Source organism: Eretmochelys imbricata, chromosome 27 (genome assembly GCF_965152235.1).
Source record: "Eretmochelys imbricata isolate rEreImb1 chromosome 27, rEreImb1.hap1, whole genome shotgun sequence".
Taxonomy (NCBI): domain Eukaryota; kingdom Metazoa; phylum Chordata; order Testudines; family Cheloniidae; genus Eretmochelys; species Eretmochelys imbricata.
In genome coordinates this window covers 10802043-10829051 of record NC_135598.1, presented here as the reverse complement: position 1 = coordinate 10829051, position 27009 = coordinate 10802043, and the positions used below count along the sequence as shown (strand labels likewise).

The 27009-nt window shown below is 51.2% G+C and overlaps 1 protein-coding gene across 1 annotated transcript in view; it reads right to left on the bottom strand.

Moving 5' to 3' along the window:
- Positions 1–2628: 2628 nt before the first annotated feature.
- The window catches only part of SKAP1 (src kinase associated phosphoprotein 1), a 227848-nt gene continuing 203467 nt past the window's right edge, over positions 2629–27009 (bottom strand). The window contains exons 11-13 of the mRNA XM_077806224.1: positions 21335–21447; positions 3930–4039; positions 2629–3014 (exon numbers count right to left, since the gene is read on the bottom strand). Of these exons, the coding sequence (XP_077662350.1) occupies positions 3938–4039; positions 21335–21447 (215 nt within the window). The 3' untranslated portion in view covers positions 2629–3014; positions 3930–3937. The remainder of the gene's footprint in view (positions 3015–3929; positions 4040–21334; positions 21448–27009) is intronic.

Here is a 27009-nt window from a genome sequence, read left to right as displayed (position 1 = left end):
CTATGCTCCCCCTGACACAGGAGCAGAAAACTGGCTGTATGGACAGGATGGGAGATCTCCTGCTGTTTACTGCAAAAATCTAAATATCACGGGATGAGGACAGGCCAGCCTGTGCCTTAAGGCCAACCCTTCCAATCACCTTAACCACTTGGGTGCAGCTCCATCTTCCCAGGAGCAGGAGGGGGCGTGGCAGGGGCGTTCCCGCACCCCAGCTGCCATAAGGACCCACATTAATATTATTTACATTACGGTAGCATCTACCGGCCCCAGACATGCAGCAGGACGCTAGGTGCTGCACAGACACTGAACAAAAAGCGGGTCCCTGCCCTGGCGCGCTTGGAATGGCATAAGTTAGGGAAGCCGGCAGGGCTGCCTTATGCATTGCTGGGGGCCGAAGTAGGGCTGGTTGAGCCACCTGCCCTCTGTCCTTGCACTGGGCTCTAAGTCAGGGCCCGGCTCGGAAACAGCCCCGTGCACCCCCCCCCGGATCTCAACCCCCCGCTGGCCGTGGCCCCACATCTACCTGGTCTCTGAAGGGCGCGTAGTTTCCAGGGGATCATAGGGCAGGTGATCAGGAACAGGCAGATGCTAAAGCCTGGCTCAGTGTCCCCCCGCTGTCTCCTCCCGCCCTTTCCGCGGTGGAGAGAGCACGTTAGCGTCTCCCGAGAGGGTCTTCGCCCTGCGTTCGCTGCTGAGGAGCCCAAAGTGCGTTGCGAACAACCCAGGAGAGATCAGTCAATGGCAAGGAACCTCTGGGTGATCTTAAAAAAAAAAAAGAAAAAAAAAAAGACCCACCAACCTCTGCGCAAGGCAGGAACGCTCACCTTATAGCCAGGACCCCGAGAGATCCAGATTCTCAAAGGGGCCTAACTCCCATTGATTCCAACAGGAGATAGGTTCCTAAATACCTTTGATCTGAGCTTAAGTAACTTGGCCAAGGACACAGTGTGTCTTGGTAGAGCAAGGAACAGAACCCGGGGCTCTGGGCTCACAGGCCCTTGCCTACAGAGCCCCACTCTGCCAGCCTTTACACCTGCTCCTGCTAACTCGCTTGGAGCATTTCAGCCCCAGTAGCCTCCGATTAAGCCATTTCTCGAGTTGGCTGCCAGTTTTTGGACTCTTGCTAGCTACTGCTGATCAGTAGCCCCCCTCTTATCCATCGCTCATTCCCAGCTTTGCCGAGTCCAACAGGCCCATGCAGCAGCCGGGGAGTTACTCCAGACCCAGCTCTCCTGGGTTTGAGCCACAAACGCATCCCTCTCCCCTGCATGTCTGAGCCGAGGGCTGGCGGGAGACCTGGCGGGCTGCCCGGTTTGGAGGGCCAACGACGGGAGGCAGGGCACAGATCATGCCTCCAGCTTACAAAGGGGCTGGTGTTTGGCCTTGCACATTGCAGCAGGAGCGGTGTTTGGCCTTCCACCTTGCAAAAGCTGCCATCTGCACCATGAGCTACACGGAGCCCAGCCGGGAATGAGGGGTGGGAGGACATCTGACAGCTCCGAGTCCCTTCCTCTTGCCCAGCCGCGGCTGCTTCCCTCCCCCTGCCATGCGGCCGTGCATCGCTCGCAGGTGAGCCATCTTGGCACCCTTGCCAGTGGAGCAGCAAAACTAATTAGAGCTGTCAAGGCTCTTCCCTGCTCCGCGTCCAACAGCAGGGGGGCGGGAAAGGCTTCCAGGTGCTTTGCTATGAGCTAGCAACGTTTCACAGGGTGGCAGGGGGCAGGTTTACCCCCAGCCCCTTCCTGCAGCAGGGAAATCCTTCCCTCCGTGCAGCCAGGGAGGGCAACGAGCTCAGCCTGCTACCTGCCAGCAGCAAGGGCTGGAATCAGAGGCCTTGAAATGCCAAAGGAGTTAGAGACAAATGAGAACCAGCTGTCCCCGATCCAGCCCTCCTCCCTGTGCTTTTGAGGGCACTGGCAATCCACCACCGAGTCGCAGCGTGGCTCTATCTCTAATTGGCCCCAGTCCTCAAAGGTGTGTAGCCAACTCGTGGAGCCTCTCCTGGAGAAACTGAGCCCCTGAATCGGGAAGGCCCTTAAAACACCTGCTTAAGTCCGAGCACCCATGTAAGCGGTGGGCTGAATATGGACAAGACTACACTTAAAAGGGCCAGTCCCGCCAGCAATGGTAGCTGGCTCGGGAGAATCAACACACTGGCCATGTGCTATGATGTGGGAGGTAATTTCAGGAAGGCTGATGGCTTTTTTCCCTTTGGCCCGATGCTGCGGCCAACAGTTAGCTACCACCACCTAGTGGCACATGGGGGACACAGCCTCTCTCTTTCCTCCCCCCTGCCCCACGTTGATGGAAAGGTGCCAACCCATCCGACTTCTGGGCTGGACCGTCCTGGAGGATGAAGTTCTCTGTTGCTCCCCAGAGATAGGGGAAGCACAGAGAACCTGTCCTCCCAGCCCCACACAGGAGCTGATGGAGCTCCTATTGGAAGAGGCTGGTCATGGGCAGAATTGGTTTATTGCGCTGGGGTCTACCAGGGCCGGAGAGGGAAGGCCAGTTCCAGTGTCGTGTCCTCTCCTGGCACACGCCCGTCTCTCCTCCCTGATCGCCGAATCTAGCCACAGAGTGAGCCAGGGACTGAGCCTACAGGGAAGCTGAGATGCTGCCAGAAACTGTGAGAACGAAAAGAGAATCTCTTTATTTTGGGTCTTCCCCCACCCCCGGCTCACAAAAGAAAACAAAACTAGCCCCTGCGTTGGCCGACTGCTCAGGCGTCTCGCCAGCTGGGGTAAGAGCCACATACAAATGTCATTCAGAATCAAGTGGGAAATGAGGCCGATAATATGGAATCTGGAGTTGGGGGGCACATTAGCTCGGTAACGGGCTCAGGGGCGAACGGGGGGCTCTGTGAAACATCAGCAGCGACGTGGGTGCTGGGACATGAGTCTCTTCACGTGGAGGTGGAGAAGGTTTCCATAGGTGCCCGAGGGGCAGCAGGGGAGAGGACACCAAGCTGGGGGCTGCTGTCCAGTATGTCGGGGAGAGAGGCACCAGGGGGTCTAGAAGGAAAGAGATACAGGAGTGAATATTGGCAAGGAGAAGATGAAAAAGGGCGTGACCATGGCACAAGCAAGCTGCGTGATGCACGCACAGCGACTCACAGCATGGGATGAGGTTACACCAGTTGATTCAGCAAGAGGCGGTGTGGGCCACTGGTTAGCGCAGGTGATTGGGGGTCAGGACTCCTGGGTTCTACTCCCAGCTCTGCAGCTAACTCGGAGTGTGATCGCCCAGCTCTGTGCCTCAGTTTCCCCACCTCTCTACAAGGCTTTGAGATCTTTGTGTGAAAAGTGATCTGTAGCCAACGCTCTGCTAAGTACTGTTATGACTACCACCAAGAGACAATGTTTTCTGGGAACAAAATCTTCTGAGTTGCTGTTGGCTCCATCTGACCTGAAGGTAACAACCCTTTTCTGTGCTTCATCCAGGGATCTCAAAGCACTTGAAAAAAGTCAGGGACATTTCCATTGCAAAGCCCCTGGCTCGTGGTCACAGCTGGACTCACTTCAGACACCTGCCCACGGTCACAGAAAAGCTGGGAGTGGAATGCAAAATCCTTGATTCCCCAGTCCTGGGCTCGAACCGGCCGCCCTCACTCCTTGAACGTCAACGGCTAATTCCTCCCACCCCACGCTACCAGGTCTTTGAATCGCCAGGATGGTTTTCCTGCCTCATTAGCTCCAGTGTAAGGTGAAGACCAGAAGATGGAGCCAAAGGCAAAATCCTCCCAGGTTTCTCCATGTCGATCTTCACAAAAGATTAAAAACATACCCCAGGACTGTCCCAGCCCCAGCCTCTGGACAGACATCTCAGACCTCCTGGCAAGACAGTTTTGTTATCAGCGAGGGCCGGGGTGGGGGAGCGATCTCTGAAGAAGTGAGAAGAGTTAAATCACAAAGCAGCATGCCTCTTACCTGTAGGATCATCTTTCCTCCAGTTCGTAGGCGGCTGTGAGGTATTCCTTTGGGACGATCCCCACCTCGCTGTTCAGTTCGCCAATCCACCAGCCATACATGTTGTATTCCTGAGAAAACAAAGCAAGAAAGGGCCCATCTTGGACATCCTGGACGAGATAACTTAGTCCTGCCTTGAGTGCAGCGGACTGGACCAGAAGACGTCTCGAGGTCCCTTCCAGTCCTACGATTCTAGGATCTTAGATAGAGAGGATGGGGGTCGCCGTTAAATCACTAGGCAGACAGCCTGGGTTCCATTCCTGACTGCCACAGACTCCTTAGGCAAATCCTTTACAGCCTAATTTACACACGTATCACTGACTAAGGCCAGCAACCGGAATTAGACCAAAGTATTAAAAGTCCTCAGGAGCCTAAACTCTTGCGTGCCACAGGCAGAGAACAGGAGAGACCGAGGAGCCACCGTTGGTAGGGCACCGAATAGTGAGATGGGCCCAGATAATCCTGGCAAGTGACCCATACCCATATGCTACAGAGGAAGGCAACCCTCCCCTCCCCACCCAAGATCCCTACCAATCTGACCTGGGGGAAAACTCTTTCCCAGCCCCACCTATGGTGATCAGTTCGACCCTGAGCATCCAAGCAAGACCCACCAGCCAAGCACCTCAGAGAGGGAACGCTCGGCGCCAACCCAGAGCCCCGGCCCCCCTCCCCTCCAGTGTCCCACATTCAGCTGTGGGCAATCTGTGATGCTTCAGAGGAAGGAGACAGAACCACCCCTCCGTTCCCCCCAAAAAATTAGATGGGGAGGGAGGAAATCCTTCCTGACCCCGACAGGTGACTGGCTGGAGCCCTGAAGCATGAAATACATCAAGAAGAGACGAATAATACCGTAGAGCGAGGGAGGGCTCTCCAGGCAAGCATCTCACAGCACTTTGCAAACAGGAGGGTGACGCTCAACCTTGCACAGAGGGGCAGCCCAAGCATAGGCACGGACTCCGCGGGTGCCCTGCTGATCAGCTCCTCCCCCTCCCCCCTGCACCTCCCGCCCACTGAGGATCATCTGTTCAGCGGTGTGCAGGAGGGAGGGGGGCGGAGTGAGGGCAGGGCGTGCTCAGGGGAGGGGGCAGAATGGGGTGGGAAGAGGAGGGGGTGGGGCCTTGGGGGTTAGGGGTGGAGTGAGGGTGGGGCCTGGGGCGGAGCAGGGGTCAAGCTACCCCCCCCCCCCCGGCAAATCAGAAAGTCAGGGCCTCTGAGCACAAATTCTAGGCACCCCCGAAATTCCACTTAAGCCCCCTTTTCAGGGCGTAGGCAGGATTTAAGCAGTGCATAGACGCAGAGGATCTCACCCATGGCCCAGTTCGCCTGGTATGCTTTCACCGACAGCCACCAGCCCCAGCTGTTTCAGAAGCAGGTGCAGCAAATTCTGCAGTGGGTTGTTTCCATGTGGGATGAATTTTCACACGACGTTTCCTCCTAAACCCTTTGGCTAGCGGTTGGTTTGGGTGCTGAGGCACGGAGGCTTAGAGCCCAGGTGCTGATCCCCTGCACAGCATGAATTACGTCTCTATTTTACAGATGGGGAAACTGAGGCACAGACGGGCCGTGGTTGGGGGTAGGGGCACACGATAAGTTAGAGAGGGTGAGAGATAGAACCCAGCCCTCCTACGGCCTCCCCAACCGCAGGCTAACCAGCTTCCCAGCTGCGAGTGCGAGACAGGAGCAAACACCTGGCAGGGTGGCTGATTTCTGCAAGCGATGTGCTCACCAGGGTGTCGTGTGGCAGCAGACGCTGCAGAACCTTTGAGCCAAGCAGACCTGCCAGGTTCCAGAGCGATGAAAGACCCTCCCCGGCCGCATTGCGACCCTCTCAAAACAGGAAGGAAAATCCTGCGGCAAAAGAGGAGCAAAAAAAGCTTTGGATGATCAGCTGCCTTAGTGCGGAAATGAACGGGATCTGCACTCGCAGCAGGAGGAAACTAACCCACCCAGGAGACCTTTGGCTGGAAGGGGTGGGCGGTTGGTCAGAGAGCCGTCCAACGCATGAATGGAGCAATCCAACCCTCCCCGCCCCATCCCTCCTCTGCCCACCGCAGCTACGCCTCAGCCCGGACACCACGAGGTATTTTAAAATAATTTCTGCTTTGATAAATTGCCGGGGAGCTTGCAATTGCTCATAATCAAAGGGAGGAAAATGCAAATGAGAGCCAGTCGAGAACTATCGGCATCAAACGTTTATTCCACTGCACAGTGCCAAAAAGAATTAAAACAACATTAAACTCCCAGCAATAATGTTTAAGTCCTCGTTTCCAAGTGCCAAATTGCACCACTCTGGATCATACAGATGTTTGTTAATTATGCTAATTTTTATTAAACTATTAAAACGAGGAGTGCATTGGCACAGCAAGCCAAAGCCCGGCACCGAGTGAACCCTGCTCTCGTCTGGAGGTGCTAATTTACTAAGATGCTGACGCCTGGATTTAGGGGGTGCTGAGCAGCTGGGTTTTTCTGGGGCAAGGGAAGAGAGCGATGGAGGACTGTTTCCCTGGAATCTACCTCATCAACTTCCAGCAGGGCCTGCGTGCTCTGTGCTTGCACAGATTCGGCGGGGGGAGGGGGGGGAAGAACTTAGCTGAGACAATCATCTGGACGTTCGTTGCTTTGAGGAGATGGTGAACAGGCACCTGGAGCTGCTGAGATGGGGTCTGACACGCACACTCCCTGCAGGGCGATACACACCTGCGGTTCAACACCACTGTGCACCTGGCCGGAGGATCTCCAGGCACTTTGCATAGCCTCATGTAGCCCCATTGTACAGGTGCGGCCACTGAGGCAACGGACGAGGAAGTGACACGGTCACAGTCAGCAACTGAGCCCAGGTTGCTTTACAAGCCAGGGAGTCAACATCCTCCCCCTCCTCACCTCAATCCTCCTCTTACTCGCACCTGTTTAACCCCGCTGATTTACACGTCCCTCCTGATTCATCCCAGGGCAAGAGGAGACACTGCCACCAACCCCTTGCAGGACGACGCTCGGTGCACACAGATAACAAAAAGCATCTGTTCGGCGCGCCAGGAGGCCCCAGTTCTGCTCTCAGCCCTGAGACCTCCTCCCTCAAACTCAGAGATCCGCTCCCAGCAGGACGGCCCACTCCACCGGCCCTGGAGCTCTCTGCATTTCCTGCCTGCGACCGGCGGTGACGAGCGCCCCTGAAACAGACGCTCGTTCCAATAACCGGCAGCCGGCAGGTTTGCGCGCTGGGCCGTAAAAGGATTGATGCTGCTAATCTCCATCAGCAAGGGGAGAACAAACACCCCCCTTCCCCCGTAAAAGGAGCAGCCAATTCTATAACCGAAAACACGTCACGGCCACCAGCACGGGATATTTCACAGCTTGAATCAGCCTCCGGTGGTTTCCCTGTTGCCATTTATGGCCGCGCAAACATCACGGCCCTCCTTAGCGATCCGCCGGTCACAGGGCCTTGAATCCCTCCATGGGGCTGCAAATGCCCTGCCAGTAGGTGTCGGGGGAGGGAAGCAGCAGGTTGCTCCTCATAAGCCTGGAAAAAAGTGATTGGAGCCCCCCTGCTACATGATTGCCGCATTTTAATTTCCAGCCACCCCCGCTGCTTCCTATTTGTGTGATCTCTTGCAAGGCAGCTCAGCCATGACCTGGAATGACCATCCCTGTCCTGGGCACAGATGAGATGGCCGGGCCAGATTCTCAGCAGCTGTAAATCGGCGTAGCCTTGTTGACTTCAATGGGTCTACGGCGACTGATGGCAGCTAAGGAGCTGGCCTTGGCCTTTGAAAGTTCAGGCGAAGACCTGTTGGGGTTTCCCAGCCTCCAATGTTAATTTAATTCCCGGTCTCATGCTAATGGATCCCCAGCCCCACCCTACAGGGCCCTAGAACCAGGCGGGGGCAAGAGGCAAATGAATCCTCCAGATTCATTGAGCCAGGGGCTTCCCCACACATCCGGTTCCACTCCTGGAGGGATCTTCTGCTTCCGGCGTGGAAGGAGAACTTCTTATTTGTATGGCGAGAGGACAGCTCTGTGGTGCTGGGTGCCGCATGGATACGTAGCAAGAAAGAGTTGCTGGAGAATGGCAGAGCTGTTGTCCCTCTTTGACAGGTGGGGAACGGTACCCTTCATCTCCTGTCTCTCAGGCTGGTGCTTTTAGCCACGAGCCCGTTGCTTGGACCCTGAAACTGGGGCTGCATCTTTGGGCGGCTCCCCTCCTAGGGTCGTCGGGGGAACGCTAACGTGATATTAACATGGCTGCAAAGACAGCATCTGCTCCTCCAGAGTAAGCGTCCCCCCACCGTTCCCGAAATACACGCGTTTCCTTTCCTTTCCTTCTACCGAAAGTGGAGCCGGCAATATTTACTCCTCACCCCGGCCTCTGGCCCCGGCTGACATCCACGCGCTTTCTGCCCGGCCTCGTAAACAATCCGTGCCTCCTTCAGGAACACAATCAATCAGCCCCCCTTCGCACAGAAGATCAATGATGCTTTGATGGATGCCCAAGGAAAAGCCAATCAATCAGGGACTTATCGGTTTATGATTGCTCGGCCCCATTATCAGCGTGTGTGTGTGTCATACATTATTGTTAGTCAAATGGAGGATCCTCATTCATAGGTGAGGCATGCCTTGTGCTGTTAGAGGGTCAGCTGACACAGGGAGTTTTATACCAGGTCAGCTATATATCTGTTTATCTAGAAAACTGGCTCGGAGCAGAAGCTAGCTCTGAAATTTAAAATTTACCTTCCCCCTCAGGGAATTCAAAACTTGAAGCCAGCGGAAGATGCCCAGTAACTGCTCAGAGACACTGTTTATTTAGAAAGCGCTCACTTATGTTTTCCCAGCATGGGGGACTTTTATCGGATATCTCCTCAGAGGAAGAGGGGACTGTCAAAGGCTCGGTGCTGTGCTAAACCGGGAGGCGGCTTCCCCGTTACTTTGGCGCCCAGCAAACCATCCTTTTCTCCTCCCCCCCTTCTTGTTTATTATTCAACCTTTCTTCAGATAAAGCACAATAAAAATGAATGATTAAATTTGACCCCCCCCCCCATTATTTATTTGCTCTTGCCAGGAACTTGTTAAATGGATTCCTGCAGGCGGGAGGTGGACAGGCCCAAGAACACACGCGGATGGGAAAAGCAAAGTGATGGCCGGTCGGAGCGTAGGAAATACGGGAGGTAGCAAGGGAGGGCGTCAAATGAAATGCTGCAATCCCCACTTGGGCAAAGCTGCCATTTGGGGTGAATGGGCTTAGCCCAGTTCATGCTGGACAGCACCAGAAGAATTTAGGAAGGGATTGGCCACTGCCCAGGCCTGTGATGTGCAAGAACATGCTTACTCCCGATGACTGCCCCCCCCCGGGAGCTTTGCCTGCAGGAGGAGGTCAGGATTTTGCAGGGAACTTAAAAAAATCATCTGTGCAACACCCTCCATTTCGATGCCCTGCGACAATAAGCTCAGTTCATCCCTGGCCTGGGCCCTGGACTTGCACCACAGATGAATTTGGCCCAGAGATAAAGATGGGTGCACAAGGCCCAAGGACATTGCCTGACTGTGACTCAGATGGGCCCGTGGTCTTTCTGCGTATGCAAGCTGCAGGGGGTGTCGTCTGCCAGGTTAAAACTCTGCTCCCAGTTACAGTGGTGTCAATCCAGAGCGACTCCATGGAAGGCAAAGGAGCTACTCTGCGTTTACACAGGTGCAGATGTACTCCAGATCGGCAAGCGAGGGCTATTTTAGGAGGCCCATGGATAGCACGACATGAGGTACCGTGTAGGAACCCAGCTAGATCAGACAGACAGACAGCTGCAGGAAAGACTTGCAAAGCAGCTCTGTAATTGAGGCAGGAGGTGCACACCGAAGCAGAGGGAGGGAGAGGTACTTTCATTTGCAAGAGAAAAAAGGAAGGGGGGGAAGTGCTGAATTTGGAGACCACCCCGGCTGCCCCATTTCCAAGATGATGGGATTGTGAGATCATGTGAAACTGCAGTATTAATATTTATTCCATAAAGCATGCAGCTCACAGCTTTGCACCATTCTGCCGCGCTTTGACCGCAGTACCAACCCTCAGGCACAGCAACACAATTTGGAAACAATGTGACGGAAATGTTTAATCTGCTCAGCCCATCTGTGCTGCGTATTTCTCCAGCTCTCCCTGAGAGAGACGCCTTCGAATCTCCACATCGCCTTTAATATTCTCCTAAATCACCTCCCCACTGCACTTCAAGGGCCATTGCTACAATATCACAGGTTCATCTAAAGTGCACTGGGTTGGGGGGAGCCCCCCCGAAGAACAGGGGTATGGGGGGGGGAGAGAGACAGGGTGTTGCTTGGGCTATTTTTTATTTCAAAATAATTTCCAGGGACAGTCTTTCCATGCCCCTTGGAAAAAGTGAAGGTGATTAGTGAGACTGTTTAGAACCAAACAGGCTGGAATGGAGGAAAATCATTTCCGAAGAATTGTTTTTATTAATCTCCTGCCCAGCCGCTCTCATTCAGGCACGGCTTTTATTCGGCTGGCCTGCAGGCCCAATCCACAGTGGGTTCCGCCCGCGACCACAGGACTGAGTCCTTTGGCAGAGAATGTCCTCCTAGAGCCGGGAAAAGCACAGGGGACTGGGAGTCAGGGCTCTCGGGTACCATTCCAGGTGCTGAGAGGAAGCAGGGTCGGGTGGTTATAGCTGAGAGTCAGGACGTCTGGGTTCCACTCCCAGCTACGGCACAGTGTTACATGCCTCAGTTTCCCCTGTTTTGTAAAACTTGAATGATCCCCATGCCTGGGGGGGGAGCTGAGGTTTATCTACATAATGCGTGCACAGTGGACAGCAGAAGAGAGACTAAATGTGAGACAGTCGACATTTTTTTATTATTATTACTTTTTTTTACACCCATCACTTCCATATCAGGTGGGGGGCAGCTGGTTGCAGGGGCTGGCTCGAGGCCTGATCCTGAGAGGTGCCTAGCTCCTTTGACATCCCACCAAAGCCGAGAGGATGCTCAGCCCCTGCACGCTTAGGGCCCCTCACCGGGGGGGGGGGGGCCTGGCCTCCCTCTGAAAAGGGGGTGAAACTGGGGGTGCTCAACATCTGCTGGAAGTGCTTGGTACCCCTGGCTCGTGGAGCTGGGGCCGCGCGTGTGCACACGAGGTCCCGTTCTGCGCTAGGCCCCCCCAAACCTGCCTCCAGCTGGGGGAAGAAAAAAAAAAACAACCATCGGGCTCCCTTTGAGCAACTCTGCGTGTGAAAAGAACGGAAGAATTGAATGCTCAGGCTCGTTCGCTGGCAAAGGAGGGGCGCGGGGTGGACAAGGCGTCCCAATTGTGGCGCCCCCAGCCCGCCGGTGTGTTACATCATCTGCACACATAGGTGTTGCCATGGCAGCTGCTTATAGCTTCATTTCCTGGATCCCCCGAGGGGGGTGTCACAGCCGGATCCACCTGCTCTTTACCCTACCCTCGGTGGGGTCATAGTAAGGTCGCCAGAATAAATGAACGCGGGTACTAATGATCTGTTTGCTGGCTGTTTATGCTCCGTGTGTCAGGGGCACTCACATTTAGAGAGCTCATTATGGCTGCAATTAGACGGCACCATTGCTAGATATTTAACTCCTTTTTCTTTTAAATTAGCATTTTAATAACGTGCTTTGAGCAGGGGAAACAAAATGACCATTTTTCATGGCCAAACTTCTTAGCTGTAGGTGTAACTTTAATGGCAAAGTTGTGAGGGCAGAGAGGCAGGAGCGGCTGGTTCCCCTTCCACCTTCCCCCCGCCCCCCTTCTATTCTCCCCTCCCCATGAGGGAAAATAAAAATAATAAAGGGAGAGATTTTTATTTGCTTTATGGCACACTCGATTTTCTCAATGTGTTCTGCCGCCAATTAGATTCAGCTTGAAAGTCCCAAACATGGGGGCCTGATGAAAATTAGCAGTCACCAGAGTTAAACTTTGTGCGTGACCTGTGAAGAGGGCTTGAAATGATTCTCTGTGTGTGTGTTTGTGTAAAAGGAGCCATTTATTTCAGATTCCCCCGGCTGAAAAAAGGAAAGGGGAGGTGAAAAAAAAAAAAAAGAGAGCACCCATTAGAAGATCAGTGCTATCAAAATATCTTTATACAGTAACCCCCAGGGCCACTTCCTTTCAAAAGGTCACTGCAATTATTTCTGTTTCGTTCATAACTCTTCTGATGATCTTATAAGACTGTGTGGAAAAAAGAGGAGGAGATAAGGCACTACCTGTAATTACTGATCCTAGAAGGGAGAGGGATGGAGAATTTACAAAGGAAGCTGGGGGCTGGCAAACTGAATGAGACAGAAGTGATGCTACAGGGGGAATAGAGTCTAGAAGTTTAGCTTTCAGGAACTTGAAAAGGCCCCTGTTTTATTCACATATGGTTTGAGCAGTTGAAAAGTACAAAGACCAGTAACAAATGGGAACATTTCCCTTAATTCCCAGGGTCATTTTATGATTGCTGTTTATTTCCTTTTAATTTGGGACCTTAAACTAAACATCATTTTGCAGACAAGGAGGTGAACGGGACTCCAGAAACTGTGTTGTTGTGGAAAAGAGAGATGTTTGTCAAGTGTGTATGGGCGCACCCACACAGTTAGAGAGCAGTGCGTAGGAGATACTGTTCGCAGTCAGGGTTGGAAGGATTAGATTATTAGTCGTAAATGTGAATTTCACTGTACACACAATCCGATGGAAAAAAATTGCTCCACAGATGATCAACAAAATATACAAAAAGTGCTGAATGAGAACATATTAGAGTTTGATTCAAGGCTATTTACTTTGTCTTTTTGGACGTCTGATCTTGACAATTAGAGTGTTAATGGTTAGAAAGCTTTTACTTTTTTAATCTCAACATCTATGGTCGTTAAATAACCAGAGGACCTCCCCCAGAATTCCCTGTAACTGTGAAAATTGGGGAAACCCCCCCCCCCGACCAAAATGGAAACCAATGCTTAAAAAGAAACCGCTATTATCTGTCAAAATCATTTAAAAATAAAAAGGAAAACTTGAATTCTGCCAAGTCTGTGCACTTTATGCATCTGTAGGAGATGAGACAAAAACACGCGCGTGAAAGTGGCTTTAAAAAATGTATTCGTTTCCTACCCTCTTGGAATCCCACATCCAAGTTCTGCCTGAGATTTTCTGTTCTGACACCGGGCTCACAACTCTTTCCATGACAACAGACGGGAGGGGATTTCAGAGCGACAGGAGTTTGGAGGTCAATAGTTGAAGACCAGGAGTTAGGGGATCAAAAACACTGGGAAAACACCCCCCGCACACACACACACAGACAGTTGAAATAAAGATGATCTTGGTGAACTAGTGAGGAATCAGAAAAGGGGAAAAGTGCAAGGGGGAACTAAGGCAAGAAAAGAAAAAGGCAGCTTTTGTGAGAACAATGGTTTAAATGTTTACTCTTCTGTATCAGCTCAGCTGCACCTTCGAAGCTGCTGTTTCATAAATACAATACGGATGGCATAGGCTATAATTTGGTGATAGCTACCCCAGGACATATCTAGATACACTTCTGTTATTTTAATTAAATACTGCATTATGGTTTGTGACAACTTCATCGCTATAGCGTAAATGAATTTGGAATTAAAGTCTTATTTAGGCATCCAGCGTATCCCCCCCACCCCTCCATTTCTCAGTTTTACAAAGCAAAGGGCTATAAAATCAAGATGTTTGTTCATTTACAGATGGAGCAGTGTGGAAAAAAAAAGGGGGGAAAAACACACTATAGAAGCTGACTCTGAAATACTCATGGCTTACAAGCATTCTCAGACAGAGGAGAGAATTCTTTTGATCATAAGTGGGCTATGCTGAGTATTAATTGTGTGTGTTTATTCTTATCTTTCAACCTGGGCTCGTCTGAACAATTATACTGATGGCCATGGGATTTTTTTTCCTCTTTTGTTTAGTAGTTAATAGCCAGCTTTTAATTTTTAAACTGTTGATTTGTTACTGGCTCCGTACAGGAGAAGTTTTTGGAAATTTCATTTGTGATCAAGGGGAGCGGAGCTGATTGAGTTTTTTGGGCCATGGACGGAGAGGAGTTATGGCAAAGGCAAACTTATTTTATTCCCAGGAATGGGAGTTTCAATGCCATCAATCTATTAACTTCTCTCTAATGAAACTAGACCATACGTGACATTTTGCAATATAACTGCTTTAAATGTTACCACATCAATTGGCTTAAATGTTACCCGCGCCTCATGAACCGGGATATGGTTTTATAATTATCTCTCTCTCTCTCTCTCTGTAACAAACAGATTTCCACTGATATTTTACACTATCAGAGGAAACAACAATGTAGTTTTAAATACAGAAGCTCAACAGGCTACAATTAAGAAAAGAAATTTACAAATAAGTTTTGTGACCCTGCAAAAGGAGGTTTCCCTCCCTTGCATATTGGACAAATCAGTGTAAGTTTTAGTGTTTATGATCTATTTTTGTGTGTGTGTAATTTGGATTTCACACTAAATTTTTCCATTGTCCAACTTATTGCTGATGAACGAACAGAACAGAACAACAAACCAACTCTCACAGGAGTTAAAAAAAGAAAAAAAAGACAGCCAAGTCATGTAAAAGTTATTGTCAAAGAAAGATGGTTCTGAAAATGACACCCTGCTTGAATATTTTTCCATCTTGGCAACCCCAGATAAAATGTCCTCCTCCTTTTAAGAAATAAAACCGGGAATCGGTGGACATTTGTTAGATTAGAAACAAAAGCTTTTTTTGCCACACATTTTAAACAGGGCATCTGAATGAAATGTCACCCCCACCCTCTTTGGCAGATTAGCAAAAGGTTTATTATTAAATCTCTGTCAAATAAAGGCAGAGTTGACTCGGGAGAAGCTGCCGGTTATAATGCTGGCTTCAGAAAATAGAAGGATTGTCACACTTAAAGACACAAATTTCCTCTGTAATATATTCGAATGGAAACCTCTGAATCCAATACTACATGGTCATATCTAATAAATTCACAATATTTCAGCCTCAACAGCCTACAACGGTTAGTTTTAAAGATTTATGTGGTAAAAAATTACTCAGTGATGAATATAGTTTATTCTGTGCAGTATTGGAGTGTGTAAGGAATTAAGCTACTGTCTTTAAACAGTGAATTTATTATTACCTCTGTCAAAGACGAAGTCTTTAACAGCATTTGTTATAAAATTCAGCACAAAATAAATGGTCTGAATATTAAAAGGAAAAAAAAAAAGCCGGAGTTTGAAAATGCACTGGTGGTTCAGAAGATGAACCCAAGAGCGCTGCTAAAGTTTGCACAAGTCTGGGTAAATTCTTTGGTACGCTCCTGGAAAATGGTCATGTTCAGACTTAAAGGGAGGCTGGTGTGTGTGTTTGTGATTTTGATCAGCGGCGTAAATGCACAGCAAAGAACACACTCCGATCTCACTTCTATCAGGGGAACCCCAAGATCGGGGATGAATTTCTGCTCCCATCGACACACACGATCCTCCACGGAAAGGAGGAACATTTTGCTCCTGGGGGCAGCAGGGTGAACTCACCGCAAAGAACATGCTCTCATCTAACCTACACCAATGTAGACCAGAGTAAAGGCCAGATCCTGCTCTGTCTGCTCTACACGGACGCTGGTGTAAATCCGGAGCACCTCCACAGCAATCGAGAGCAGACTCTAGCTCTATTCCAATACCTGCTCTGGGTAAGGGGGAAAAAACATCAGAATGGGGAGGTAATATTGCCTATCTAAGACAAAGCCCTGCTATCGGGACCCTAGCTTAGGCTCCAGAATAGGTGGGGGTGTTGATGGAGGACCCATGCAGTGGGGTTTGGCTAGAGTGTCCCGAGTGGAAACGTCGGGGTTTATTCTTTTTCTTTCTTTCTGGGTTTATAATAAATGGCCGCTGGGCAGCGGGGGCATCATAGATGTGTCATTGTGCTGCCTGGCTTTTGTCCTCTTCTGGAATGGGTGTCCCCTCATTTATAAAAATTACCTGGGAGGAATGAGGCTGCCAGGGGTTTGTTCTAGACGATTGGTTCCTGTCGGGGGGGGGGGGGGGGGGAAGGGGGGGAGAAGGAATAGCCCTCGCCTGAATTTGACCGGTGTATGACCGTTGCCTTCCAGCTGACCCCAAATCCCGTCCCCATCCCTCCTCACTCGATAGCCTCCCATCGGGGTTATTAATGGGCGCGAAACCCCTTCATCGCCATCACAGCCCTCCGTCATCACAGCACGGCGCACGGCGGCTTGTTAACACAGGACCGGGGGCGGTTTTCCGCTTCCCCCTCCCAGCCCATAATAAATATGTGGGGGTGGGGTGGGGGAGAGATTTGCAGATACCATTCCCCTCCGGTTAGGTCAGAGGTGGATAATAGCTATTTGACAAGCAGCAACCAGGTTCATTGTGCCACTCAGACCCCCCCTGCACCCCCACCCCCACCCCCACCAAGTACAGTTGTTGGAGAGTGACAAAAAGGGCCACTAGATGTCACCAAACTCCTCCTTTCGCTCCAGGGTCCAAGGAATAAAAACATCCTCCCCCCCAAATACACTTTCATTTCAAGCAATTGAGAGAATTAACTTCTCCGGTTTTATGGGCTGCGTGTCACATCCAACTAAGTCCACTTAAAATAGGAAGTCTCACAGCGCTCAAATAATTATCATAACGTACAAATCACCCGGCCCGGGGGAGAGGGGGCCGGCGTCCTTTAGCTGCCGGGAAAAGGGAAGGGAAGCGGAACCTCGCTTTGCTAGCCCGTCACGCAGCCCAGACGTGCTGCACAATGGTACCGGGATGCCCCAGGGCCCGAGCGATGCTGGAGGTTCGGTACAGGCCCAGAGTGGTTCCAAGTGGTAACGGGACCAGCCCTGGCAACAGTCACAGCACTGGGAGTCCGGTGAAGGCCCCCGCGGCACTCCCGGTGCCAGAACTGGAGCAACAAATCTCTGGCCTGCGGTACCAATAAGACAGCCGCGTTAGTACCGGTGCCGGCGGCGAAAAGGCCCGGTGCTTGTCGAACCATGCCGGTGCCATCCTGTTGCAGATCAGGCAATGCACGCCGGACGCCTGCAGGCTACGCCCGTCCTGGGGATTAGCAGGCACCGGTGCACTGCCGCTGGACTCCTTCCACTTCCAAGGGGCAGGCTGGGACTGCGGCACTCATGCCAAGCACACCAGCTGGAGCTCGGCAGAACCCGGATCTGCAGAGAGAAGGCCCGGCTTCCCTGCCCCATGCCAGGGGCCTCTGGCAGGGCCGCTGCCCATTTCCTCTCTCAGGGGTGCACATGCTTCTCCTGAATTCAGAGGGAAGGGACCTGACACACTGATCTGTTTAGCGGCTCACCTGGTTGCTTCAGGTTACTTACAGCCACGACAGACTATACAGACAATTAGACATGTGGTCGGAAGCAGAGAAAACACAATAGCAATGCCCCTCACCCCCTTTAGTGCCTTCCAACCAAGGATCTCAAAGCACCTTGCACATGTTAATGAATCAAGCCTCACCACCCCTGCTGGAAGGCGAGTAGGTAGCAACAGCCCCAATTCACAGATCCCGAAACGAAGGCACAGAAAGGCAAAGTGACTTGCCCAGGGACACCCAGCGAGTCACTTGCCAGAGCAAGGAATATAATCCCGATTCCTTGATTTACAGTCTCTTGCCCTAACCCCTAGATGACGCTACCCCTCTGTGCGTGTGCTCCGTGGGGACCCTGTTTCTACATCCCCTCCTGGAAACTTGATCAGAGCATTTCCGCCCCGGTGCCCTGCGCCCCAGAGCTAAGGTTGGAATCACTCCTTGAGCATGCTGGGTTGCTGAATCCTGATTGCCCGCTCACCCCCAAATCACTGTCCTCCCGCTGTCGAAGCTGGAAATGTCAGACAGGACCCGAGCAGCAGCCAGCATGTGTTTCAAACGCACCAGATGGATTTTTATATTAGCTACTATTTCATGTTCAGACAGAGCGACCGCACCGCTAAAACGGCAGCCACGACGCTGCCGAGTTTGCTTCGATGAGATTAATTCTGGGGAATTAATTGGGACAAGATTGAAAAGGAAATTAAAACGCAGCTGAATGAACAGGCTCTTGAAACACCTTTTCTTTCCCCGCCCTTCCCCTGCTTCATTCCGACCCACATTCTGCTGTGGTCACGAGCGTCCGTCGTGCGAAGTAATTTACGAGAGGGAGACTCTCAGGACCCATCGGTTACGTGTGAGGAAGTCAGAGGAAGAGTCACAATCTGGAGCCACTGAAGAGAGTTCAAACCCCGCCGTGGTTCCAAGCTGCATTCCCTGCGCTGGGGTGAGGGAAGTGGGGGGGTGAGGGAGGGCAGCAGAGGCCGATTCCCAAACAGAGTCCACAGACGAGAGGCTGGGAGGCAGAACGCCAAGCTGAGAGTCAGGGTCCTGACTCTCTCAGGGAGGGTTTTACACCGGTGTAACTCCACCGATTTCAGTGGCGTCGTTCCCCACGCACCCCGGGGTCTAGGCGAGGTCAAAAATCTGGCCGTCTGGCTTGCGTGCCCAGCACGACCGTGGGCAAGTCGCTTCCGCTTGCTGGCTCGTCTGCAAAAGGATGGGGAAAGGAAGTGAGTGGACCTCTTCCGGAAAGTGCGTTGAGAGCCCTGGATGGAAAGGGCCAAGAATTGCTGCCAGAAAGAAACAACTGGGCCGCTCACCCTCAGACCCAGCACAGAGCAGCCCGCGGTGCAATTAAAGCCTTCAGCTAGTCCTGTTAAAACCAAGGCCTCCTAGAAGCGGAAGGCTGAAATGGTCCAGCAGCTGAATGGGGTTCTCAAAAGCAGGGGAAGAGCTAAGAAGGGAACTCTATAGGTTCCTGTAGGATCTTAGTGTTCCACTGGGTCCTTATGCTCACCAGGGCGACACCTTGGGTGAATTCCTCTGGCTCAGAGTTAGGGCTCCATATGAGATCAGACCAGACGAGGTTCTGCGCAGCCAGTTCTTGTGGCAATGAGAGGGAGAAACAAGCGGCCAGCGACTCCCGCACGGAGCTGCCCTCATCTACTCTGCTGCATTCTATTCTGCTTCTTATACCACGCCCATCACCGGGGTATCAGATCACTCACATTTCCACCATAGGAAATATCCAGTTGTCAATACTGGGGCAATTCAGATCCTTTGCTTGGATAACCATCCTGGACTGAGCAGTGCTCGTACCCTTTAGAGAACTTAACACGTACTGATTAGTCCACCCCCTCTCACAGCTGCCCAGCAATAGGCAATGGGCATTCCCATTTTACAGAAGGATAGAGTGAGACTTAGAGAGCAGGATGGCTTGGCCGAGGGCCCACAGAGGAAATCAGTGGCAGACAGGAGATGGAAGCAGGAGTTCCTGTGCTCAGGCTGCACCTCCCTATAAAAAGAACACAGCCGGCGTAACTATTCAAAAAAATAAAATGGGCCAAGCCCTGGCCGAGGCCCCACACTAATCCAGACCTGCAGCCTGGGGGAATCTTTCAAGAAAGCAAAGCTTGGGAACGGGGCCTGGGGGTGCCCTCTTCCTGAAGTGAGCTGTACTCCAGAGAAGAGACCGAGTCTGATCCATGGGACTGTGCTCCCAAAGGGCCTGACTCCCACGAAGTGCTGAGCACCCACAACTCCCAGTGGGAGCTGGCAGGCCGAGCCCAGCTCCTTCCAGAATCGGGCCCACAGGAAGGGTCCAGTAGCATCATGTGACACGAGTTCAGGATTCCCCTTGGAAGAGGGGGTTTTCCCGGTCATGCAAACACAGCCCTTGAGCAGTGTCTCCCTTTCTGACCCGGCTTGGCCCGATGAACAGCACCAAGGGAACTAGAGCAAAGCCTGGCACATCTGGGTTTTGCCCCATTAGTCACAGGGGGCCAGATTTTCAGAGGTGCTGAGCCCCTGCAGATTTCACCGGAGGGATGCAGGGGCTCGGTTCAGCAGAACCTGAACATGCCCGGCTTCCAGCCCTCCCGGGATAGACGCACGTGCTGGGCATTTGGACCAAAAAACACCTGCCGACCCATACAGGTCCAACGGGGAAGGCCCCCTGAGCCAGTACGGTAACCTGTCGGCAGAGCCAAGAGAGGATGTTCTCATCCCTGGTCGAGGGAGCCTTTTGGAAGCGACAACACTTAACTCTGCCGGGAAACTGGTGCTTGAGTGATGCGAGATCCAGGGAAGGGGCTGGGAACAGCCTGCCTGAGTCGTGAGTGACCCCCTGTGGCCAAATCATCATGCTAGGCGCTGTACAAACAGAATGCCCCTTAAGCTGTTCGGCAGAGAGTGACAGAGCCACGCTCTTCACACGCTCCAATGTCACTGTGAACCAGACCAGGCATAGCCGCGGCCACTTCCTGGCCTCTTCTGAACAGAGAGAACAAGAGAGGTCGCTTGCAACCCCGCTCCCCGGCCCCCCTTAGACAGGAGCCTGGCTGAGGATCCTGACTCTGTCCCCCTCCCCCCACGGGCACGTTCAGCACAGTGCACAGAGTTCATTTATTTACCTGCATGCTCCTGACAAAGAAAGGCCCGGTCACACCTGGCTGAGCAACTCAATTACCCCTGTAATGCCAGAGAAACACCACACACAGACTCCATTATGGAGAAACATCTTGCCTGGGGGCATTTTAAATACCATGCGCTTATGCTTGGGACTGGGGAGGAAGCATTACAGAACAGTAAGAGCCAACAGGGGAGGGGCGGGGAGTCAGCACTGGGCTCGCCTCCCAGCCGTGGGAGGGAAAGTTGTCCGGTGATTAGAGCACAGGACTGGAAGCCGGGACTCCTGGGTTCCATTCCCAGACGTGCTACTGACTTGCTGAGGAAACGACCATGCTCCGTGCCTCAGTTTCCCCACCTGTGAAACGGGGATGATGATACTGACCTACTTCAGAGGGGGATTGTGAGGTTTAATTCACTCGTGTCTGCCATGTGCAGACAGGAGGCACTACAGAAGGGCAAAGGAGCATTATTATGCATGCCCACCCTCCTGCTTTCTCAGGGTATTGCAGAATACTGTTGGCCAGGAAGCACCATCCGGGTCTGACTCTATCCTGGATTCAGTCCCATAAGCTCTTAGCAAGTCACAGTGCCCCGAGCCACTAGAGAAACCTGGACACATCAATCTCTCTTTGTGCTGCCAGCCAGCAAGGACCTGGGCTCCCTTCCAGATGTCAGGCCAAGTCCTTCCATGACTCATTCTCCAGGCTATAAGGCACAGGAGAACGCTGGGCTGCAATCATTTCACATTGCTGCTCACGCTGTCTTCCTGCTGCCGGGCATTCAGATATTGCAGTGCTGGGGCGGGGGCATGTAAACACCTAGACACCGACGCCACTTCCACATCTGGCCCATTAAGCTCAGAGGCCAAGAATCCTCCTAGCTTTGGAACGGTGCAACTGTCCCCTACCTTGCTCAGGATGTAGATGATATCCCCACGCTGAAAAGACAGCTCATCGGGCTGGTTGCTGCTGCAGTCCCACATGCCTTGGTAGTAGTTTGCATAATCTCTCGTGCGAAGGCCTAGAAAGAGGGGTTAAGAACAGTGGACAATTACCAGAGGGTTCCCCCATTTCCCAGGGGGATTGGTTTCTAGTGGCCACTAGGAACCCATTCAGCAGTGGGCCCCAATGAGAACAGATGGAAGAGTTCCATTATTTCTTGTAGGAAATTTTGAAAATTTTGTATCTTAAAAAAAGGTGACATTTTCCAGTTACATTAAAAATGGAAAGAAAAAGAAGTGGGTTCAAAACCATTTTTTTTTAAACCAAAAAGGTTTTTGAAAAGACAAGCCCCAAAATAACGAGGAGTCCGGTGGCACCTTAAAGACGAACAGATTTTTTGGGCATAAGCTTTCATGGGTAAAAACCCTACTTCTCATGCGGCATCTGAAGAAGTGGGTTTTTTTACCCACAAAAGCTGATGCCTGAATAAACCTGTTCATCTTTAAGGTGCCACCGGGCTCCTCGTTGTTTTTGTGGATACAGACTAACATGGCTACCTCCCGATACTTAAGCCCAAAAATATTGACTAAAATCTGAACTGCAAATCGAATGGTTTCCCCCCAACATTCCCCTTTTAATCAAAAGCTAAGACGTTATTACCGGTGAAAAACCAGAAAGTTTCTACCTCTTGGAACGTTTTCCAGGTAAGTTTTCATTCTGCTCAAAAAGCCATTTGCCCTCAAAAATCTGTTTCAGTAAGAAAAGGTGACACCGGCCCCCGGTCTAGCCCAGAGCCCCAAGCACGGGAGCTGCGGCTGGTTCAAGCTCAGGGCAGTGGAAGAAGAGTATCATGAAGTAATGCCAGATATCTACACAGCCCCGCTGGGAGGAGGCTGCTGGGGAAGGGGACAAGCCGCTTGATTCAAGAAACCAAGCTGGAGGTTTCACTTCATTGTTCAGGGCTCCCCTTCTAAGGTTGCCAACCCTTCCGGATTGTCCTGGAGTCTCCAGGAATTAAAGATTCACCTTTATTTAAAGATTATGACATGTGATGAAACCTCCAGGAATAAGTCCAAACCTACCACCTCTAATCAACCAACACTGACACCTCCCTCCTAGTTGGTGTTGGTCCTGCTTTGAGCAGGGGGTTGGACTAGATGACCTCCTGAGGTCCCTTCCAACCCTAATCTTCTATGATTCTATGCTGCCCCTGCGGTCACCTCCACAGCCAGTGAATACAGAGGAGCAGAGCAGGCTCCTACCAGTCCACCTGAGCTAAAGGACTTTCTCTCAATGCTGTGGACTCTTATTCTCGCTGGACTAAGCAGCTGAGGGAGACGCTCACACTCTAAGAGAGTATCTACAATTCCAGCTCGGTGTGTTGTTCAAACAGAGAGTAGCCGCAGTGGGAGGAGCTAGCAGCCCGGGTACGTGCCTAGCGTCTCGGACAGGCACGCCGTCAGGGTTACTTGCCCTTCCTGCTGCCATGGCTACACTATTTTTTGGCATCACCCCTGCCCCCCCCAGCGTGAAGGGTAGACGTAACATGCAGCCTGAGGGTCTGGTTACACTGCAGCAGCAGCCCAGGGGGAGTAGAACACGAGTTGGCAGAGTCTGGGTTTGTTAGCCTAGGGCTTGAGCGTCTACACGCGCTTGTAACCCCAGGTTAGGAATGGCTGAACGCTGGATCCCAACCTAGGGCTCCAGCGTCCACACTGCATTATATAGGCCCGAGTCCAACCTCCCATATTCCAGACTTCCTAATGTCCTCCCGCTGTGTGGCCACGCCAGCCCTTTATTTGTGGGGCAGTGTGGCAAAACTTGTCAGCCTGTGGGATACTTCTGGAGGACTCCCAGAGCACGAGTCTAGAGGGGCTGCGTCTACACCGCAAAGCAATAGGGCTTGAACCCTTGGTGCCGGCCTGGTTCAAGTGTGGACTCTCCATCCCTATGCGGTGCTGGGACCCCGGTTAACATGATGCATGTGTAGCCTGAAGGGGGGTTGGGCTTGAGCCTGAGTTCGAACCCCAGGCTTACCCTATAGTGTAGACAAACCCTCAAAGGCCTGGGAAGCCTAAAAATTAAGCCTCATACTGTGGTCTATATAAAAATAGAGAGAGTTCTCATGGCCAGGAAGAGGAGATAACATGTAGCTACTTTCGTCTGAGGCAGTACCGTTACGCCCACTTTACAACCAGGGAAGTTGAGGCAGAGAGAAGGGGAGGAAGTGACTCGCCCAAGATCATTCAGCAAATCAGTAGCAGAGACAACAGAACTGAGCAGCTTCACTTCCCTGATGGAGGGTGAGGCAGGAGAGCGTTCTAAAGGGGTAGATCAAGATACTGGGATACTGAGAGCTCCCGAGTTCTGTGGCCCAATACGCGTAAAAAAACCTCCAGTAAAACGAGAAGCTAAGGGGTCTCATTCAACCACCGAAGGGAAATCACTGGAGCGACAGGGCGGGGAATCAGGCCTGTGAAGCATAAATAGAAAATATTGAGCACATGTTGCAGGAAATGTTCCTAATATGGTCTAAGGGATTGAATGGTAAGGGCACATCTGGAGATCTGTGCCCAGATTTGATCACTTAAATATGAGAAAGGACATTACAGAGATGGGTAATGATGCAGCGGGGAACAAACAGAATGACTCGGGGACTTGGGGAACTTCAGGAGAAAGGCTGGAAGAAAGTAGGTCTGTATCCTTTGGAAAAATATTAAAGGGGGAACTTAGTGGCAGGGCAAAGATTGTGAAGGGAATAGAAAGAGCAGGAGCGGTTGGGTTATTTAAGCTTGTATAAAACACAGGACCCAGCGGTTATGAACCGAAGCAAAGGAAGTATCAGCAGGCAGAATCTCATCACAAAGTGAACAGCGGATGGCAGACGGCAGGGGGCAGCAAAAAATGGAATGAGTGCAAAAATATTTTTTAAGGGAACTAAAGGGCAGACAATCCTGTGAAGCCCAGAGTAACTCAGTACCAGGGGAAGGGACGCACCCCAGACTTGTTGGGTCTCTCTGGTGGAGCACAAAGCCACTCAATTTTGGAGAAAAAGGAGACGCAAAACATATTCCAGGAGGATGGAACTTCTTGGGGGGTGGAAATTGCTCAGGTTATTAACTAAAATATTAGTGATCCTACAGATCATTATAAGTAAATCACTGACAAAGAGGTTTAAATACAGTGATGGGCAAATTCAGCGTACTTCCCTCTTCAGACAAGAACAGGTTTATTATTTTCCCAATATGTTGTGGGGGTGGGAAGGAGATTTGGGACTGAAACATACCACGTTCCACGCTGTAAGAAGTCGGAGGGTCTATACGTGGGATTGCAGAACATATCGGGGTACCGGCCGCGCTTTGATCACACCAGCTTGCTAAAAATAGCAGTGTAACCTCGGTGGCATGGGTGGTGCTGGCACGGGCTAGCTGCTCGAACACAGTCCCGCCCAGGGCAGCTAGCCCGGGCCTCCACAGCTACTCTGCACGTTTTAGTGAGCTAACTTGATCAAAGGTATGTTGGATACGCCTATGCCTGCTGTAAATTACACCTTCTGATTGCAGTGCAGACATCCTCATGCAGAAACTGGGGCCACCGACTATTTCCTCCTGTGGAGCTCTACTGCTGAAAGAACTGGTGCGCCCGCTGGATATCAGTAGTTAATGAGAGCAATCAAGGAAGATAAGGACATTGCTGAGAAGCTCAATGGTTTATTTGTGTCAGTTTTCGCTACTCGGTCGAGGAGGCTTTGGAGATCCCTACCCCGGATTTGCTCTTCCCTGGTAATAAAAAAAGAGAGAATCTTGGAAGTGGAGTGGCAGAAGAGACGGCAAATTGATCATTTAAAAAGCAGTAAGTCACTAGGCTCATAGGGGAGATCTAAAGAAACTGAAGCACGACGTGGCTAAGCTGTTCTGTGCAAGATCCCGCGTTGTTTAATACACAGTGTATGCCCCGTTGTCTGAATACCGTGGGGGACACGCGATCGAAAGGGCAGGAGTAACGGCACGGGGCCCAAGAACAGGGTTCAGATACTAAGGGCTTTGGAAAAACCGCAAGTGCGCTGTATTTATTAATGATCTGGAAAGGGGGGTAAGCCGTGAGGCAGCAAGATTTGCAGATGGTGAAATGTTATTTAGGTTAATCAGGACCAGAGAGGGCCGCGGGGAACTTCAGAGAGCCCTAACCAAACGAGGGTAACGGGCAACAGGATGGCAATGGCAACGCAATGTCAGTAAGTGCCAAATAATGCCCCGTGGAACTACTCTGACACCTTAGAGGAATCTAAATTAACTGAATCCACTCTGGAAAGGGACCTGGGCATCGTTATAAACAGGTCAATGAAGACCTCTGAGCAATGCGCAGCTGTGGTTTAAAAAACAAGAGCAAAAAGCTCAGATGTTAGGTTGCATAAGGAATAGAAGGGGGGAGGATTCTGTAATGCCTTTGTATAAAGTAGGTAGAAGAGAGTATAATGGCTTTATATAAAGTAGGCGGGTGAGGGAATCTCTTTTATTGGACCAACGTCTATGGGCGGAAGTGACAAGCTCGCAAGCTTCCCAGAGCTCTTCTTCAGCTCTGAGTCCTGACCTGAAGAGCTCTGAGAAGCTCAAAAGTTTTGTACCTTCCACCAACAAAAAAGACATGACCTCACCTGCTTTGTCTCTCTCATCTACTGGGACCAACAGGGCTACACCACCACGGCCAAAAACTTAAAATATAGCAATGATGCAGCCTCTTCCAGATACTGTGGCTATTGCTGTCCTACAGGGGGTTTAGAAAAGGGAAACAATCATGATCAAGGGCCTGGAAAACCTCTCATCTGAAGAGAGATGGAAAAGGTTGGGATTGTTTACCTTAGAGTGGATCCGGATGAGAGGATCACAAAGCGCATCATCATCATCATCCTCATTTTACAGCTGGGGAATCAGGCACAGAGGTGAAATGACTTGACCAAGGCTACCCAGCAGGCCAGTGGCAGAGGCTGGAGTAGAAGCCAATTCTCCTGAGTTCCAGGTCCAGTGCTCTCCTCACTAGCCAAGGCTGCCTAGATTGGTAACATCTGTTCTCCTGGTCTCATAACCCGAGAAAAAAAAGGGGGCACTGGATGAAATTAAAAGGTTGGAGAATTTAAACCTCACAAGAGCAAATATTTTTTCACACAACCTCTGATTCAACTGCACAACTCATTGCCACTGGAAGTTGTTGAGGCCAAGAGCTTAGATCATAAGTATGGCCATACTGGCTCAGACCAAAGGTCCATCTAGCCCAGTATCCTGTCTTCCAACTGAGGCCAATGAGGCCAGGTAATCATCAAATGATCCATCCAGTCATCCATTCCCAGCTTCTGACAAACAGAGGCTGGGGAAAAAGCACAGGAGTACTTGTGGCAAGATTCAGAAAGGGAATGGACATTTATATGGATAGAAAGACTAATTGGAGATAGAAGTAAGTTCAACACATTTTTTGGAAGGGATATTAACCTTCATGTCTCAGGGCTGACACCAATCTCTATTAGAGATCAGCATGAGACCTGATGTGGAGGGCAGATTATCCCACATCTGCTACTGCAGGGTTCTTACACCTTCCTCTGAAGCAGCTGGTACTGATTACAATCGGAGACAGGATACTGGGCTAGATG